Source organism: Elephas maximus, chromosome 2 (genome assembly GCF_024166365.1).
Source record: "Elephas maximus indicus isolate mEleMax1 chromosome 2, mEleMax1 primary haplotype, whole genome shotgun sequence".
Taxonomy (NCBI): domain Eukaryota; kingdom Metazoa; phylum Chordata; class Mammalia; order Proboscidea; family Elephantidae; genus Elephas; species Elephas maximus.
In genome coordinates this window covers 78,240,792-78,259,375 of record NC_064820.1, presented here as the reverse complement: position 1 = coordinate 78,259,375, position 18,584 = coordinate 78,240,792, and the positions used below count along the sequence as shown (strand labels likewise).

General features: G+C 40.4%; 1 protein-coding gene across 4 annotated transcripts in view; it reads right to left on the bottom strand.

The window, feature by feature from the left end:
- Window positions 1–4,882: 4,882 nt before the first annotated feature.
- ARHGEF28 (Rho guanine nucleotide exchange factor 28) overlaps window positions 4,883–18,584 on the bottom strand; it is a 391,051-nt gene continuing 377,349 nt past the window's right edge. For all 4 annotated transcript variants that reach the window (XM_049865615.1, XM_049865633.1, XM_049865625.1 and 1 more), the window contains one exon: window positions 4,883–6,099. In XM_049865615.1, coding sequence (XP_049721572.1) covers window positions 5,936–6,099 — 164 coding nt within the window. In that variant the 3' untranslated portion in view covers window positions 4,883–5,935. The remainder of the gene's footprint in view (window positions 6,100–18,584) is intronic.

Genomic DNA, 18,584 nt, shown 5'->3' with positions numbered 1-18,584 from the left:
CCATTAGACCAGTTTCCGTTTTGTCCTGCCTTTTCATTCTGCCTCCAGATAGGAGCCCATTTGGTCTCATGTACCTGACTGAGCTAAGAAGCACACTCCTCACACGTATTATTTTTTGTGTTATAGTCCTGTCTAATCTTTGTCTGAAGAGAGGGCTTCAGGGGTGGTTTCAGTTCTGGGTTAACAGTGTGTTCAGGGGCCATAGTTTTGGGGATTCCTCCAGTCTCTGCCAGACCATTAAGTCTGGTCTTTTTACATAAATCTGAGTTCTGCTCCACACTTTCCTCCTGCTCTGTCTGGGATGACTCTCTGTTGTGTTTTACATTGGTGGTAGCCAGGCATCATCTAGTTCTTCTGGTCTCAGGCTGGTGGATTCTCTCATTCATGTGGTCCTTTGGCCTCTTGGGTTAATATTTTCCTTGTTTTTTTTTTTTTGGTTTTCTTCATTCTCCTTTGCTCCAAGTTGGATGGAACCAATTGATGCATCTTAGATGGCTGCTCACAAGGTTTCAAGACCCCAGATGCCACTCACCAAAGTGGGATGCAGAACATTTTTTTAATAAACTTTGTTATGCCAATTGACCTTGATGTCCCCCAAAACCATGGCCTCAGGCCGCAGCCCCAGCTATTCTGTCCCTCAAAGTGTTTGGATGTGTCCCACTGCTAGCCGCCAATGTGCTTTTCCTGTGCGCCCCCTGTCGTAGTCATCTAGCACTGTTATAACAGAAATAACACAGTGGAAGTTATTTTGAAGCTGAATGGATAGAGGCTGGAAGAGTTTTAAAGGGCCTAACAAAAATATTAAAGGACTCAGAAAGCAACAAAAGGCAATGGAAGGAATACACAGAGTCACCATACCAAAAAGAATTGGTCAACGTTTGACCATTTCTGGAGGTACCATATGAGCAGGAACCAATGGTACTGAAGGAAGAAGTCCAAGTTGCACTTAAGGCATTGGTGAAAAACAAGACTCCAGGAATGGACAGAATATCAATTGAGATGTTTCAACAAATGGATGCAGCGCTGGAAGTTCTCACTCATCTATGCCAAGAAATTTGGAAGACAGCTACCTGGCCAGCCTACCGGAAGAGATCTATATGCCTAACCCCAAGAAAGATGATCCCAGTCAATGTGGAAATTATTGTACAGTATTTTTTATCACTATTATCACACCCAAGTAAAATTTTGCTGGAGATCATCCAAAAGTGAGTGCAGCAGTACATCGGCAGGGAATTTCCAGAAATTCAAGCCAGATCCAGAAGAGGACAGAGAACCAGGGATATCATTGCTGATGTCAGATGGACCCTGGCTGAAAGCAGAGACTACCAGAAGGATGTTTACCTGTGTTTTATTGACAATGCAAAGGCATTCAACTGTGTGGATCATAACAAATTATGGATAACATTGCAAAGAATGGGAATTCCAGAACACTTAATTATGTTCATGAGGAACCCGTACATAGATCAAGACACAGTTGTTCGGACAGAACAAGAAGATATTATGTGATTTAAAGTCAGGAAAGTGTGTATCAGGGCTGTATCCTTTCACCATACTTATTCAATCTGTATGCTGAGCAGATAATTTGAGAAGCTGGACTATATGAAGAACGGGGCATCAGGATTTGAGGAAGACTCATTAACAACCTGCGTTAGGCAGATGACACCACCTTGCTTGCTGAAAGTGAAAGAGGACTTGAAGCACTTACTGGTAAAGATCAAAGGCCATAGCCTTCAGTGTGGATTGCACATCAACATAAAGAAAACAAGAATCCTCACAACTAGACCGATAAGCAACATCATGATAAGTGGAGAAAAGATTGAAGTTGTCAAGGATTTCATTTTACTTGGATCCACAATCAATACCCATGGCAGCAGCAGTCTGGAAATCGAAAGACGCATTGCATTGGGCAAATCTACTGTCAAAGACCTCTTTAAAGTGTTGAAAATCAAAGATGTCACCTTGAAGACTAAGGTGTGCCTGACCCAGGCCATAAGGAAGACCAAAGAAGAATTGGCACGTTTGAATTGTGGCATTGGTGAAGAATATTGAATATACCATGGACTGCCAAAAGAACAAATCCATCTTGGAAGAAGTAGAGCCAGAATGCTCCTTAGAAGCAAGGATGGTGAGACTGGGTCTTACCTATTTTGGACAAGTTGTCAGGAAGAATCAGTCCCTGGAGAAAAACATCATGCTTGGTAAAGTAGGGGGTCAGAGAAAAAGATGAAGACCCTCAACGAGATGGATTGACACAGTGGCTGCAACAATGGTCTCAAGCATAACAACGATGATGAACATGGTGCAGGCAGAGTTTCCTTCTGTGGTACATACGGTCACTATGAGTGGGAACCAACTTGATAGCACCTAACAACAACAACATGCTACAGGCTCTGTTTTAAGCACACTGCAAATATTAACTAACCATTTAATCCCCACAACAATTCTATTAGGTAATCATCCCTGTTTTATAGATGAGGAAACTGAGGCACAGAGAGGTGAAGTAACTTGCCAAGATCACACAGCCAGTAAGTGGCAGAGCAGGCTCTAGAGTCTATACTCTAAACTGCTCTGCTCTACTGCCTCTCAGTGCTGGGACAGCTTGGGTTGAACCTTGACAGTCTCAGGTTGGTTCTGAGTTTGAAAGAGATCCTACATCACAGGAAGGAACACATATTCCGTTTTACTGCTTTGTCTTCACGTGACTTAATCATGCTCACCTTCGCCTTATAGAACTCCTATGAAGGCATACACACATACACGCATGTCCACACACTCCACCTCCGCCTGCTGTTGCGTTTTCACCCTTTTCTGAAAGAACAGAGCTCCAACTGTAAGTGCGCTGGAAAGCGTTGCCCGACTCCAGGCGTTAGGCCATCCTGATGAAACTCAGAGGGACTTAGACTGTGAGATAGCACACGGATTCATGCAGCCTGGAAGGGATAGAGGAAAAATGCTACTTTTCTTTCCACAACAAGTCTCTAAAGGGGTGAATGTTATCTTCAATGGCTTAACTTAATGGGGAAAGTAGATTCTTTGGGGGCAACTTATTTGTGGTCCTGGGAAAGAGGGTGATCTTCTCTCAAGAATTGCGAATTTGTATTGGAATTACAGCATGACTCTCTATTGAGGTCTCACCTCATTACATAGTGGGGACAAAGGGGAAGAAAAGAACTTATCAAGAAAGCTTTGAAATTTAGTTACGTTCAGTTGAAAAGTCATAATACCAAAATAAGAGAATTACCAAAAGGAACCTGTGAATGTAGTTTTTCCAGTTTGCAGGTAAGCAAAAACTTTAAGCCCAAAATGAATATCAATTAGACAAAAAATCCTCTCCCACATGGAGGAGGGGATTTCCTGACTTTTTTTTTTGTGCTGTTATCAAAAGCACTACTACTGCTGCTACTCGTTACCATCAAGTCCATTCCAACTCATAGCGACCCTATAAGACAGAGTAGAGCTACCTCTTTGGGTTTCCAAGGAGCGGCTGGTGAATTCAAACTGCAGACCTTCTGGTTAGCGGCTGAGCTGTTAACCACTACACCACCAGGGCTCAGCTATCAAGAGAGTCGGATGAAATGTAGCCGTCATCCCTGTGATGGTGTGGGGGGAGGTAGGGGGAATCTATCCTCATAACAAAAGCCTATGTCTTCAAAGATGCAGAGGCTCCCCTGGGGGACTCCACTGAGATCTGGGCTTATAGGACTTGAAAGTCAACTGAGCACATGTGGTTTTAAAGAACTCCATGGGGATTTTGTACATCTCTACATATTTTCATTCTCTCTATATTCACTGTTAGGGAAAAAAGGAAGATATTTATAGTTATCAGAGCAAGGGTTTAGACTGAAATATCTACGTGTTTTTCATTCAATGGATCTAGGATTCTGGAATAGAGTATGTTGGAGAGAAAGGGATACTAGGAAGGTTTTTCTTTCTAGATGTTCTTAAGAATGGAAAATGAATCTTATAATTTAGGAGTTATGCTTAGGGATCACCACCTGTCTGTTGTACTGTGGTGGCTTGTGTATTGCTGTGATGCTGGAAGCTATGCCACTGGTATTTCAAATATCAGCAGGGTCACCCATGGGGGGCAGTTTTCAGCAGAGCTGACAGCCTAAGAGAGACTAGGAAGAAAGGCCTGGCGATCTACGTCTGCAAATTAGCCAATCAAAATCTTATGGATCAGAACAGAACATTGTCTGACTCGCTTGCTTTGGACACATTATTAGGAAGGATTAATCGCTGGAGGAGGACATCATGTTTGGTGAAGCAGAGGGCCAACAAGGTTGAGGGAGACCCTTGGTGAGATGGATTGGCACAATAACTACAACAATGACTTGAAAATGCCAGTGATCATGAGGAAGACGCAGGACTGGGCAACGTTTCATGAGGTTTCATGAGGTAACATGAGTTGGAGTTGACCCAAGAGCAGCTAGCTAGCTATCTAGCTAACCAGCTAGCTAGATATGCTTGGGGGTGAAGTCATTGACTAGATTTTTAATGTTATATTCATTTTGTGGAAGGATTATTTACTGAATTTTTAATATGATTATGATCAAAATGGCCAGAAAAAGTGACTCAGAAAAAAGTGCCAAAAAAGAAAAGCTTTAAAAAAAAAAACTAAGATGTGACTTGCCTAAGTGAAAATAAATATAGATATACAACTTAAAATTTTAAGTAGAAAAAATAGGCAATGAGGTTCTGGGTGAACTTTTTCCCCTTCCTGTCATATCTCTCTCCCTGTTCAGTGTTGCAATTCTGGGTAAATTGAATACTTCTGAAGTATTTTCACTTGCAACAAGGGGAGATTGTGTTTGTGTGTGAAATGTGTATTTTATTATGACCCTCCGCTTAATATTACAATTACAACGTAAAATAATGACGTAAAAGATATTTATTGACACCGAGCAAAACATATACAAATATTTCTGAAGAAAAAGATGCAAAAGTTTTCTGGTTTATTTTCTCACACAAAAGCCCTTATTGCTCCGAAGGCAGGACGTGCCAGTTTTCCTTTACGGAAAAGCATACACAGGAGGCAAGCTACACAGAGAGAGGTTTTTTTTTTCCTTAAAGACCTGCAGAAAAGAGTTTCTTCTAGTGAATGGCAGCTGTCAATGCTCCCTAGTTGCTGCAGGGACAGGGCCCAGTGGAAGGCTCACATGGACTTCTGCATTTAAATCAAAACGGACTTGCTGGTGCCCTGGGTCTCTGCTGATGGCTGAGTTGAAAGATGATGCTGAACTGTGGCTTGAAAGCCTACTAGCATCAGAACCAGGAACCTGCAGCAGCAAAGCATGTAGCTCAGGTCTTAAAAGTGTCAGGACTGTGTCCCCAGCACAGTGGCTGCCTGGTCAGAACAGGTGCTCAGGACAGCTTGGTCGAACGCTGGTATGAACGGCCACCAGGAGTAGCCCTTCTGATGCGCTGAAGAGAAAGTAGCACATAAAAAGTAGCCTGGATGGCCCTTTCCCCCAGCCTCCTCTGCCTTTGGGAGCCCAGAAGCCATTCCTGATAATCAGCTGTGACTGGGAAAGTTGGCCCATTACCAATATCGCTTCCTTACATCCAAATTGTTTCATCCAGGTCTTAGGAGGTCTTCCAAAATCCAGAAGATTCAGGAGAAAATGCAATATGGAATTTTGCTCCAGAGTCAAAACAACTTTTAAAATACTTCTTTTTACTTATTCAAGTTAATTTCTCCTCCAGGAATCTGAAATTAGGTATCATAAGGTAAAGATTAAACAAACAGAGCTGCTTTCAATAATTTAATCATTAGATTCATGGCCCTCCACCTATGAACTTACATGAAATATTAAATATCATTCTTAAAACAATTTGGACACAGACAATTACACATACATCAGGAAAAGAAAAAAACAAGTTTCTCTCAAAAGTGCCAGTGTTTTGTTTTATATGGGAACATAACTACACACAATTAGAGGTAAACAATATTTTCTTCGGCTGGATCTCCAATCTCTCCATCTTGCCTCGTCACTGTCTGTAGATTTAGCTTTGCTTCCGTTATAAATGTCAGTGGTTGAGGGCGATGTTGAGTTGAGTCTTGGGAGGTTGGGAATTCAGTCAGGGAGGTGACCAAATCTGCAACGAACATACAGCACAGGTTACAGGAAGTCAGCTTGGGACCCACCAGGCAGGTGACATCATCATTAGAGGGTCAGTACCCTCCAAGACTGGGAAATACAGTGCCATAAAGTCAGCCACTGAGAGATGGAGGAGCCCAGCGAGAACGGAACAAAATTGGTATCTGATAATGTAATCAGTATCATTCAAATGTGCTCAGTTGTATGCAGAGACTTCTCTTGTGGCTAAAATTTACCTTTGCAAAAGACTCCCAGGGAAGTGTTAAATGAATATAGACCTGTCAGCATCCACCAACTGTTAAAATACTGTTACTGCTGAGCAGAGGGTATCCATTTATTTTTTAAAATGGTTTAGGACCTTAGAAATACAATATATACTCTAGTTGTATAATAAAGTCCATTTGCATCTGCCTAGCACCTTCTCTCAGAATATCTCAAAGTCAAGAACTGATCTCAAGACTTAAATAATGGATCTGGGACTTTACTGATGTGGGCGAGGAGGTAAGGAGTAAGGAGTTGAAGAATGGAGAGCTTCCAGCCTCACCATTATGCAAATCCGTTAACACTGCATGAACTACTTAGCAGGAGCAGCCAGATTCCTAGGGAAAATCATCCATTATCAATGATGACTTGGGTTGTTTTTTTCTGGTTGCCTAGCAACAGCAGGGCACTGTCTATTCTCCCTTTCTCTGATAAACCCTCTAATATTATGGTTTACAAGGGAAATAAAGGTGGGTTTTAGTGTGGAGGAAAGGTAGACACCAGCTGCAAACCATTTTCTCTGCACTTGTTCCATTGACCACCCTCCCCGAGGCTCGGCCATATGGCAAAATTACAAATAACCAGCTTCTGTCATGGCAAAAGTAGAGGGCTAGTGAAAACAAGAGAAACCCTCAAGAAGATGGATTGACACGATAGCTGCAACAATGGACTTAAACATATCAACGATCATGGAGAGGACACAAGACTGGGCAACATTTCGTTCTGTTATACATAAGGTCACCATGAGGCACAGCCGACTTGAATGAAGGCGACTAATGACAACAAGAAGTCAGGACAAAAAGCAGAGTATGTATGGAAATCCAGATGGGGAGGATGTATAGCCTGCCTCTGCTCTTTTTTCATTCATTAACAGGAGGCCCTTACTGCCTTGCCACGTTTTATTCACAGCCGCTATTATTTAGATGGATGCACATAACTGCTGGCATTTTAATGATGTAAATTCGTGTGACTTTTGCCCTCCTAACTTTAACTAGCATCCTTGGTTGCTAGGAAGGTAGGAAGCAAGGCTTGTCTAGAATGGAAGGCAAAGTGATGCAGTGCCCTTTGCAACACCTCATTTCATCACTTCTTCCAATAGGAGGCGGGGCCAATGAGGCAGTTGCAGCCAGGGCCTCAGGAAGTAGACAAAGGTCACCTGGAGGAACAGTGCCAAAAGCTGAACTGGGCCAGTGAAGCTTAAAGGACCCTGGAGGTGGGGATATAGGGGAAAGAGGAGGTGAGAAGGTAAGGCTACTCCAGCTCAACTCAAATGTTTAGGCTATCCCCGACCCTTTAATTACTAATGGGGCACAAAGAAAAAAATCCATTTGCATTGAGATGATTTGTGCAGATTCTACTGACCCTGATCCCAGGTCCTATCAGGAGGAGCTCAATAACTACTGGGAACATAACCACAGAAGATGCCTATAACTATTTCTCAAGTGCCTTCTCTGGACACAGAAACTGTCCCAGGTCTTTTATGTTCATCATCTCTTCCATCTTCAAAATGTTGTAACGCACACTTTGCACACTGGGAAAATGAGGCTCAAGCTAGTTAAATTCCTTGCCCAAAGTCATGCAGCTAGGAAGATTTGAACTCAGAGGACCATTTTTACTTGGGACTCTCTGTTCATCTGATCAAGATTCTTGTATGATTCTCATTTCTTGTTGAGTTGAAAGTAACTTTATAATTTTTCTGAATTAAGAGACACTGGATGTTTAAAAAGGAGCCCTGGTGGGCAGTGGTCAAGCGTTCGGCTGCTAACCAAAAGGTCAGTAGTTGGAACACACCAGCTGCTCTGTTCCACGGGCGAAAAATATGGCAGTCTGTTTCCATAAAGATCACAGCCTTGGAAACCCTATGGGACAGTTCTACTCTGTCCTACGAGGTTGCTGTGAGCTGGAATCAACTTGACAGCTATGGGTTTGGTTTAGATGTTTAACACTTACCATCCCTTAAGTACCACACTGTGAGACTCATTTACTGCCCCCCTCCAAAAGACATTCTGAGTACCTCAAATTGACACACCAACTGTTATAGAATTAGTTACCTCCCTCATAATCAGGCAAAAGCAAAACTCCCCAGGCAATGATTCCACTATTAAAAAGACTGAATATCAACCTATAATGCTCTCCATCCTATTTTACTGGATTGGAAGAAAAAGTATGCCTGTCTGTGGTCACAATACACTTTCACACTTTCAATTCCTTTTCCCAGTTATTGAATGAATGAAGCTGTCTGTAAAAATGGCATGGTGGGGAAATCTGATCTCCTCTAACTTCACGAGTGGGAGACAGAATCGCCATCGGCATCAGCCCAAAGCAGACTCCTGAAGCGAAGGCCTCCCCTCTCCAACCTTTTTACCAATTCTGACATGAGACCTGTTTCCCACAGCACACTCTACCTCCCTGTTGGGTTGATAAATTTGTTGTAATGGCCACACAGACCTCACAGACCATACTTATGATGATGGCGTTTATTCGGGAAGTAACAGGTTACAATTCAGGATCAGAAATGACTCAGGATATGATTCTTTAATCAGGACAGTCTCTTCTCAGCCATGCCTGCAGGCAGGCCTCTTTCTGGCCCTCAGCCCTTTGGCTTCTCAGCCCAGCGTCTGCCCTGCTTGGGCAAGTGTTACAGAGCTCTTTAGCTCCATTAATAAGAGCTCAGAGGCACCCCACTCTGACAGTAAACTTTGGCCCAAGGGAGCTCAGCTCTCTAGGTCCATAGGTCTAGAAGCCTAGCTCCACCAAGTGCCCAGAGGCACCCCACTCCGCCAGCAAGCCTCCTGCCCAAAGGTGCTCAGTTTTCTTGCTCTGTGAGCTGGAAAGCCCACTGTGCCATCTCCTGCTAGTCTGGTTCTGCTGCCTCTGCTGCTGCCATTTCCCTGCCACTGCTTCTCACTGCCTCTCACCATCTCCAGGGTTACAGCACCCACTCTCTCTGTTGTTTGGGTGTAGGAGGCTCTCAGCACAGGGATCCTGGGTCCAAAGGATGCACTCTACTCCTAGCTCTTCTTTCTTGGTGGTAGTGAGGTCCCCTCTCCCTGCCTCTGGAATGGTTCATTTTAAGGCCAGCAGAATGGCAAAACTGACCAATCCTGTCATTTGGGTTCCATGCACCTTATTTGCATGGCCCCAGCCCCACAGCATGCCATGCACTTTATTTGCATTATTAGCAAGCTATCCAATCCCTTTGGTGGGCCACAAACACCTCATTTCCATAGTCCTACCCAGTCATTTGGTTGGAGTTAACAGTACCATTGTGAGAAAGGCCATATAAAAAGCTATCCATCCCACTGTACCATCTCACCTCTAAAAAATTCTCAGTTTACCTACTGACAGTTATCATTATATAATTTAAACAAACAAACAAAAACTCAAAAGCCTGTATCTACCAGATACTGATGGATTGGCGAACAGTTTGCCTAAGCCACCACGTGTCACCTCCTAGGCAGCGGAAGGTCCAGTCAGGGTCCAAGAAATGCTACACTGAAAATGAAAAATTATCCATTGCATAAGGCAGCTTGGAGGTGACTACTGTTAAATGTGACAAGGCTAGGCACACTGGAAGCCTCTAATCCACCTAAGTTTCATTCCTCTGGGGAGTGAAACATGTAGCAAAGTGTTCAAAACACTGGTGAATCTAGGTACCTGGGAAGTCCCCTTAATGTCTTTAAAAGACGCTTTTTCAAAAAAAAGAGCCAAAGAACCAAATATATATCAGAAATAATTATTTTTAAATTAAATTACAGGCTCTAGTTCAAGAAGATAGAGAACCATGAATGAATGCAGGGAGTAGGGGAACTAATTTTCTGTGTGTGCACTGGGCGTAGAAATTTAATCAGGGCTTTCTCACATAAGAATAGAAATACAGGAGAAAAACATTTCTAGGTGAGAGCTTGCTGGACCCTGAGGTGAACTGCCCACATTGTAATTCCAGATGTACAAGTGGGTGTTGTTTTGGTTGTATATCACCTGGACGGGAACTCAATTTCCTTCTCCATGTTACTTCTTGGTTTCCACCTGAACTATGTAGACAAGGTTAGACAGTCTGTCTTTGAAATCAGGAACTGTTCTGTGATTTCTGATTTTATTACTCCATTTCAACCCTGAAAGGACTCCAGCACAGCAATTGTATATTTCTCAAGGCCAGCCACCTTTTTCCACACTTTTTACTCTAGAGAGCATGCTCTTCATACAGAACTCTAAACTGAAAAAACATTGGTTAAAATAAAACTTCACTGATTCAGAAAGCAGAATTCCTGGGGAGTAAAATTAACCACCCAATTTCATTTGTAATAAAATGCCTATAAATTGATGGACATACAAATAGAATGTCTCATTTTTTAATAAGCAAAGAAATATTAATACAATCATAATTGAGTTAACTAAAAACCAAATACTATTGTAGTGAGACAAAACTTCAAACTACCAGGAACCTTTCAACCAAGTGTCTCAGCACAACTTTCTAACTTGACATAAAAGAAATAAGTTGATCCCTGGACACTAAATATTAACTTTAAAAAAGAAAAAGACAAAGAAGGTGAAATTCAAAAAGGATTAAAATTGTGGCTAAGCCAAGTGAAGAAGTAGAATCTTGGTTCAGAGTTTTTTCTACTACATAACTGAGCTTTTATTCATACACTAAAACATCAGACCCCACAAGTAATCTCCTTTCTTATATTATAGGGACAGTGTGGTGTCGAAGGAAACCCTGGTGGCATAGTGGTTAAGAGCTACAGCTGCTAACCAAAAGGTCGGCAGTTCAAATCTGCTAGGTGCTCCTTTGAAACCCTTTGGGACAGCTCTAGTCTGTCCTACAGGGTCACTATGACTCAGAATTGACTCCACAGCAGTGGGTTTGGTTTTTTGGTGGGTGGTATCTAAGTCAGGCTTCTAATGAAGCTTTAAAAAAATTATAGGTGTCTACAATTTGGCTGGCACTCTCTCTTGTAGGTATGTGGGACAGGAAATATCTGTGCTACCAAGGGTCATGCATTGCACACATCTCTGAGAGCCAGAAACAATTCCCTAAGTTTCCTTATTTTTAGCACTTAGCTGCAGCCTACTGGTTGACATTTTGGTTTAACATTCTCATACTTTTCTTGTGTGCCACCATTGAAATTTCTAACTAGCAGTGAAGAGAACATGGGCTCCAGGATGACATACAATGATATAAATCAGATCCAGAAAAGCCGGCACTTGGCCGAACATAAAATCAACCTTCCCTCCATCGGCTCACTATCATTATCATTCTCTTGGGCCAACTGGATAATTGGTTATTTTCAAGACCAGACTATATCCTCAATGTATAAAATGTAACCAAGTGCCAAATTCAACACCAATAAAGTACCTCCTAAACTGGGAAGCAAAGTGAAATCTTTTAAAGCACAAGGTAAAACAGCCTTGGGCAGGTCCCTTCACCTTTCCGGGCTTTACTTCCTGGAGGATTAGACTAAAATCATTATTCCACCACCTCTGGCCATTGAATCAACTCCAACTCATGGACGCCCCAGGTATGTCAGGGTAGAACTGTGCTCCATTGCTCCATTGCTCCATTGCTCCATAGGGTTTTCAACGGTCGACTTTTTCGGAAGTAGGACGCCAGTAAGGGCTCTTAAACATCTTTCACTGTATGAGAACGTTTGCATCTGTATTTTGGCTCAGTGACTCACCAAACAATATTCTAGGGGTGCAACAAACAGATGCAATTTTCAACTACTTTATACTTAAGAAGTACAATCAAACTCATTACCTTATATTGTATTTAAAACAATGTGTTTAGGGCAATCACCAGACACTTGTCCCACCCCTCCATCTTCAATCTTCCCAACAACACATATTTGAGGTGAGCCCACACACAATCCTCAAAGGTTAGTATTTGGAAAACTGATGAGAGATAATGTTCACAGTCAAAATCTGCACTTGTGTTCACCTCCTGGGAGCAGCTAACTTAAGAGTAACTTGTCAGAAAGAACAGGTTTGTGACAAGTAGAAAAGGGTTGTCTATCATCTCAAAGTATTTAATTAATGTCGTCTTTTTCTGAAGAGAAAAGCATTTTAAATCAAGATCATTTTTAAATGAAAGTTTTGTTTAAATATAAAAGCACAGAACCAACCAGCACCACTTTCATCATAAACATCAACTGTCAAGGTTTGAATTTAGCTCAACAGTATACTTGACGGCCAGGCACTCAGAAGCCTGGAGCTACAAAAAGTATGTTTAGTCTAAAGTTGAGCTCATTAATGACACATTGTTCCACCCTCTCCCTGTCTTATCCTATTGCACCCCTGCCAACAAAGGTCACAAAACAGAGCTTTGTATCTTCTGGTCCTTGGCTCTAGACTTGTTTATTTTAATCAAGCATCTGACTTGTACTTATTACTGTATTCCTTGTGCATGTTCTTAAAATCAAAATTCTCACTCTGCTTGAGTAACTTTACCTCAAAAAGAGAAAAAAAAAAAAGATTTCATCATTATTGTTCCAACTCTGCAAATTAAGTTGTATTCTCTATTTGATGATCAATTCATGCTTACACTCTGAAACATTTAAAAAATCGTTTCCTGATGGCATTACTGGCAATCTCTACCTTTTCTTAGGAGCACTAATGTACAACGTTTTCTTTCTAATAGAAAACATTTATTGTGCAGAGCTTGAGGTACCTTCAGAGCAAAGGAAAATTGGTCTCTGTCTCTAATTTTGCTCAACTCAATTTTCCACAGTGAGTCACAAACAGGATATGAGCCTCTAGCATGAAAACCATCCCAGAGTTGATATCTGAAGCAAAGAATCTACATTAGTGTGATGACTTCCATTTCTGTCCCTCATGTACCAGTACTACACCTGAAATAAAATAACTGGAGTGTGTGCTCTGGGGTGAGTGCGTGAGGGAGAGAGGTACAAGTATAAATTTATAATGCAAGAAAGCAAACTGCATTATCATTTTTTTTTAAGCTTTGACTGTGAGAGTTGGATTTTATTAATTTTCTTCTCAGTAATTAATGTATTTGGAAAAACGTATGCTGGCTATGTAAATAACGCTGACAAGAAACACAGCAATTGAAGCAATCAAAAAAATGTTACATGATACATCAGTCCTCTCTGCGGCCTCAACTTTGCTTTGCTCTCCCAAGGATCACCACTAAGAAGTGGTAACAGCAGCATCAGCAAGCCTCACGGGAGGAAGGGACGAGTGTTTCCACCTTTCCCTCTTCCTTGAGAAGCACTTCAAAGTGTGTTTGTCTAGCGAGGATACTAGGGTAAAAATACGGTGGTCAAAAAAATTTGACGAAATGTTGTGTTAATCAAGTTTTTTGATTGACAGACTCCTGGAAACTTTAATATGCTCTCATGCGTTATAAAGCTGAGAGAGGGAAACTCAGTACGCAGCACCCCCACACTCATTTAATCAGGGAGCCTTTTCTCACAGTGTAACTTCAAGGTCACACACTTTGAGAAATACTGCAGTAAAGAATTAGAATCTACTTATAGAATAAGAAAGAGACAATAAATGGCTGACGTGCCAGAATAAAGCACGGGGAAGGAGAGGGGAGCTGGAAATAGGTGAGATTTTCCAAATTCATAAGCTCCTAACCTTTTACCTAAGAATAACCAAAGAGCTGGTGATGAGACTAGGATGATTTTGTAACCTTACAGAAATAATGGCCCCAGGCGATAATCATCAATAGCTGTTAAAACCATTAGGAAAAAAGTTGATGGGGAACTCTGTGATGGATGAATTAAGCTGATAAGGTCTGAATCCACCGTTCAATTTTAACATCACAAAAAGAGACAACCAGACTTTGCATGACTCATGAAGGGCTGCAATAGGAAATATACAACATGGTCTATGAAGTTTTTTCCACATCTAAAAATAGAGCCTGCTTTTAATCAAACAACTATTTCCACCTCAGGAAATATACTTTACAAGAGATAAACCAAACCCAAACCCATTGCTGCCTAGTCGATTCCAACTCAGAGCAACTCTACAGGACAGAGTAGACCTGCCCCATAAGGTTTCCAAGGGGCGGCTGGTGGATACGAACTGCCAGCCTTTTGGTTAGCAGCCGAGGTCTTAATCACTGAACCACCAGGGCCCCTTACAGCAGATATAGGGGTAGAAAAATACGTTAAGTAACACCATGGGATGCAATCAGCAAAATCCAGAATGTGGGAATTCTTCAGTAAAAAAATTACCTGGTCTTTTCAACAAATAAATTGTAAGATTAAAAAAGAGAGAGAGAAGGAGGAGAACTTCAGATTAAAAGAGACTTAAGAGATATACCAACCAAATCCAATTTATGGAATTATTTGGATCCCAATGCAAACAAACCAACTGGGAAAAACTATATGAGACAGAGAAATTTAAGTACTAACAGTATGATTTTAAGTAACAAATGTTAATTTTTATAGGCATAATAATGATATTGCTTTTTTTTCCAAGAGTACTTATCTTTTAAAAAAAGATTTATTTTTGGAGGAAATAATAGGATGTCCTGGATCTGCATCAAGGTAATCCAATATGAGAGGAAAGAAAGAGGGGCATTGATGAAACATGATTGGCTGTGGGCTGGTAATTATTAAGCGGGGTATGGGTACGTGGGGTTCATTAAACAATTCTCTCTACTTTTGTATATGTTTGAAGATTTTCATAATAAATTTTTTAAGTTCATAGCCTTCTGCATATTTAGACTCTAAGATTGTAAAGGGTTCTGTGTTATTCCAACAATGTAACTTCTATATTTCTGATGTAAATGAGACCTTGTAGCAATAAATTAGAGACCTACTCCGGATGCCAAGTGCATTTGGATCAATTTAATGCAACTGTATGACAAGTTGTTGGCAAGTGCTGTGTATGGGTTTATTATCTATTTAGGAAGATCCACAGATTGTATGACTCTATGCCATAAAATTGATAAGGTTCATTTGAGTTTACAGCTATCCATAAAAAAAGATATAGGTGCAGGTATAGTCTTTGCCCTTGACTCAATGTCTAATAACAGCTCCCAGGTGAAATGTAGTTCAGAAAACATCTTGTTTTATACTCTGGGTTCATTTCTCCATAGCAATTAATTGATAAGGTTCTTTTGGTATTTAGATTCCTATTCTTTCATCTTTTAAGTCTGAGTTTATTTAAAGCTAAAAAGTAATATTTAAGAAATAGGAAATAAAAGTAGTACTTCTAGTCCAATAGCATCAAAATACATTTGAGGTCATAATAATACTAGGTGTCAATACATATTGTCAAATGAATGAATGAATGAATGAATGAGTGAATGCGTAATTCAAAAATTAGAAGGAGCCTGGTGGCACAGTTGTTAAAGCGCTAGGCTGCTAAGCAAAAGTTGGTGGCTCAAACCCACCAGCCACTCCGCAAGAGAAAGATGTGGCAGTCTGCTTCCGTAAAGATTTACAGCCTTGGAAACCCTGTGGGGTCACTATGAGTCGGAATCGACTCAACAGCAGTGGGCTTGGTTTTGGTTTCAATTCAAAAATTCTATCTACTCTAATTAGAGGCATGAGGCATGATCAGTTTGGAATTCTAATGTTTAGAAAGTGCCTTGAAATTTCATTTAGTCTGATCCTTGTCTTCTTGGCCGAATCCAATTGAAAATGTAGTCAAGGTAGAATTGCATTACAGGAATTCTCCTGCTAAGCTACTAAAGTTGTTCAGCCTTGGGCAATAACCATCACACCTAGAACTCCTGTTTTCTCATTTGTAAACTTCAGCACTTGAACCAGATAGGAGTCCTCAACCTTTCGCCCCCACAACACTCAGGATGATATCCACATGCAGAGCACACCCCCATTGCCTGACCCAATTTCAGGACTGTTACACAGATAATATAGGCTACAGATTCTTAGCAATTCCTGGGCTAGCGCAGTAACTCCTAGTCCTTCCCTCCACAGGAAATACGTCAGAATGCAAGTGAGGGAGACAATTGTTATTACAAGGGCAATTTCAATTTTCTGTAATTTATATTATATATACCAAATTTTAGTGGTTTACAAACTTTAGTAGTTGCCCAATTATTTGTAACATATCACTTGGTTACTTCTAAACAGATTAAAGTGCAAAAATTCTTAATCTGAAAGATTTTTCAGGTTTCTTACAACACTAACTTTTTATACTTAAACAGTATTCTCCCCAAAGGTTCAGTGTCTATAATTATTTTTGCGGTACTTCAAGGAGATCCTAAAATATAAATAGCAAGGCTGTGGAAAGCCTTTACAATTAAAAAACAACATAACTTTTGAGTATCAGGCACTGGTCTACTTGCTTTGTACATACATCTTATTTAATTCAATTCTCATACCCAACCAAAATGGTAGGTGTACTGTGGAATATGAAAGAGGGAGCCTAAAATACACACGGAGATAAAACCACAAACTACCAACATTTTGATTCACAGCTGAGTGTTTAACCACTGCACCACCAGGGCTCCTTAGGAAGGGGCTCCTTAAGGATAAGAAAATCTCCCAGATAGTAGAATAAAAATATAGAGAAACAGAAATTAAAAAAAGGATAGAAAAATCAGAGAATTCATCCACGAGTTTCAATTTCCAACTAAAAGAGTTCAAATAAGATAAAACTAAAGCAATTATTCCAAAAAAGGAGGAGGAGAAAAAAAAAGAAAATTTGCCAAAATTAAAGTAAATGAGTCTCCAGATGGAAAGGACCTAATGAATAACCATAAAAACGACTTCAACAACAAAAAAAACACACACACACACACTAAGGCATATATTCATGAGGTTCACACAAGAGGGAATAAAAAAAGAAATCCTAAAAGCTTCCAGAGAGTAAAAACAGGTCACAAGCAAATGATTAGGAATCAGAATGGCCTCAGATTTCTCAGCAATAATCCTAGAAAGTGGAAGAATCAAATCCTTCAGAATTCCAAGGGAAAATAATTTTTAATCTAGAGTCTTGAACCCAGACAAATTATAAACCAAGTGTAAAAGTAGCAAATCAAATAAATAAATGGAATGAAAAAAAATTTCAACTAATTCAAAAAATTTATTTCCATTACATCTTTGCTTAAGAAGGCCCTGGAGATATGCTCTATCAAATAAGAGAATACAGGCATTCCTCGGGTTATGAATAAAATCCGTTCCTAAGTCTGTCTTTAAGTTGAATTGTACATGAGAACAGGTACCAAAAACAAACAAACAAGCAAACCTGTTGCCATTGAGTCGATTCCATAGGACAGAGTAAACTTCCCCATAGGGTTTCCAAGGAGCACCTGGCGAATTCAAATTGCCACCTTTCAGTTAGCAGCTGTAGCTCTTAACCACTACACCACCAGGGTTTCCAGGACAGAATAGGTACATATGGTTCTTTTTAGTGTCAGTTAGTTAAATGTTTGTCTTAGCATATAGCATATATTTTACCTGTCCGTGCATATAAAACACTTAAGAAACACTTCCAAATACACTAAAACATCTTAAACATAATAACAATAGTAATAATACAGCAATAATAAAAGTAACTACATACGGTACTGTACTAAAAAGAGACAAACTGCGTGTGTGTGTGTAGGTATAACACGGTATTGTAAAAAACATTAAATAGTTCTTAAAAATTGTTTAGATAGAACAAAAGAGCTGCTGAAGCCAGGCAATGTTTTCATGAGTATCACAAAACAGTGCATGCGTTCATTATTACACGCCGTTGTATTAAACTCAAGTTTTTCATGCAATAGGCTTTATGGCAGTTTGTACTTAAGTACAAGTTGTCTGTAAGTCAGGCATTCTTAACCTGGGGACTTACTGTATACCATAGAAGATGAAGCATGGGATCAAGAACACAGATGATCCAACACAGGAGAGATGGGAAGGGATGCCCCAAGGTGACAACTATATAAAGGGCCTGGAGAGAAGCCAGTCCATATTGGAACAGGAAGACCCTAAAACAGGAATTTCCAGGAAAGAAAATGGAACTGATCGATATTGGATTTATTGAGTGTAAAGTAATATTTTAAGTTATTAAGAGTGGTATAGGAGTTTTGGAGGGAAAAATAGTAGGAAGCTGGGAAACACTATGCAAATGAAAAAATAATGCAATTATGAACTCCAGGAAAAATTAAAACTCCACAGCAAATTTAACCATGATAAACTCCCTTAATTGAGCATTAAATAGTATTTATATAGTCCCCTGTATGTGCAAATGGTTAACATACTAGACTGCTAAACAACAGGTTGGACGTTCAAG